This window comes from Pundamilia nyererei, unplaced genomic scaffold, assembly GCF_000239375.1.
Source record: "Pundamilia nyererei isolate P.nyererei 1_Seehausen unplaced genomic scaffold, PunNye1.0 scaffold00219, whole genome shotgun sequence".
Taxonomy (NCBI): Eukaryota; Metazoa; Chordata; class Actinopteri; order Cichliformes; family Cichlidae; genus Pundamilia; species Pundamilia nyererei.
The window spans coordinates 1,012,002-1,013,557 of record NW_005187620.1 but is presented as its reverse complement, the minus strand read 5'-3'; the positions used below and the strand labels follow the sequence as shown (position 1 = coordinate 1,013,557).

At 38.2% G+C, this 1,556-nt stretch overlaps 1 protein-coding gene across 1 annotated transcript in view; it reads left to right on the top strand.

The window, feature by feature from the left end:
- Nucleotides 1-1,556, top strand: part of zw10 (zw10 kinetochore protein) — an 11,457-nt gene that overhangs the window by 8,611 nt on the left and 1,290 nt on the right. Inside the window, exons 14-15 of the mRNA XM_005748346.2 lie at nucleotides 336-467; nucleotides 645-847. Of these exons, the coding sequence (XP_005748403.1) occupies nucleotides 336-467; nucleotides 645-847 (335 nt within the window). The remainder of the gene's footprint in view (nucleotides 1-335; nucleotides 468-644; nucleotides 848-1,556) is intronic.

Sequence of the window (1,556 nt, the reverse complement as noted above, 5' to 3'; positions counted from 1 at the left end):
ACTAAGAGTCGAGTTGAGCCAGATAGGTGCTAGTGGAAAAGAGGCGTATGAGGTTAAGTTACACCTTCCAATAAGGCTTTTCAAAGACTGTGGTAAATGGGGGTGTCTAAATGGGGGGATCAATTCCATCAGAGCCACACGAGGGGCAGCTGGAATGCTTTCTTAATTGATATCCTTATTAAATAGTTAATGAGTATAATGTAAATATCCATTCAAAGTCCTTTGAGTGGTCAGTAAGACTAGGAAAGCACTACATACATGTTAGTCCATTTTCACCCTTTAGGCTGTGCAGTGCTTTTTACTCATGCTCCACTCATCTGTTTGTTTGATTGCAGGTTATTCATCAGTTGAAGCAGTTGGGTACAGTCTGGCAGGATGTCCTTCCGGTCAGCATCTATTGTAAAGCCATGGGCAACCTCCTCAACACAGCCATCACAGAAGTTACTGCCAAAGTCATGATGCTAGAGGTTTGCGTTACTGAAATTAAAGTTAAAGCAAATAAACATTTGTCATAATAAAGCCCTAATAAGATGTTGTCTTTGGTTGATGAAATATGAAATTCAGGCTCTAATACTAGGATGCTGTGTTACATGCTCGGAGTTGACATATTTAATCTTTAATAAGGATTGTATTTGTCACTATAGGACATTTCCTCTGAGGATGGGAACCATCTCCAGACTTTGTGCCAAACTATAATTGATGAAGGCCCGCTGGTCTTTATCCCTCTGGCCGAGGAAAAGAAGAATAAGAAATATCAGGAGGAAGTGCCCCTCTATGTGAAGAAGTGGGGCACCTTCAAGGAGCTCGTCATCGTGCTGCAGGCCAATCTGCAGGAGATCGTTGACAGGTAAGAAAGAAACTTCACAACACAGAAAATAACATAAAGGTGTGGTGTAACAGTGGCTTGTCATTACTTTTAATCCATTCAGCCTTTAAATTAATGGCTTGTTTATAAGTGTGACGGTGTCATATTTTTATAGCTATAAAAGAAAAGTTAGTATGTAGGAATTTACAGTGATATTTCTCCATTGATAAATTTTTATAAGTCTGCTTTTACATGCATGCATATTTATTTATTTATTTATGTATTTATTTATCCAGTACCTGTCATGGGGGGAGGAAAATAATCCACAGAGTGCTTTACATTAAAAACTGGCATAAAAAAAAAAGCACAGAAGATAAAAACATAGGCTACGTTCACACTGCAGGTCTTAATGCTCAATTCCGATTTTTTGATCAAATCCAATTTTTTTTGTCTGCTCGTTCACACTACAAATAAAATGCGACAGCAAACGTGCTCTAGTGTGAACGCTCAAAGCGGCCCGCTTGCGCAAAAGAAGATGTCACACACAACGCGCTCTGTTTAGACCAGAGCAACAGTATTGTTTGACTGATGGCCCTTAATATAAAGACTTTACGTTTCCCAATTTTTTGCTTTAAGCTATTTTGTTATTTACATAATAATGTAAATAACCTAATAATTATCGTTATTGCTGTTTTAGAGGAGCGGTGCTTCAAAGGATAGTTGCAGATTTTTGTCAGAATCTGCAGATTAT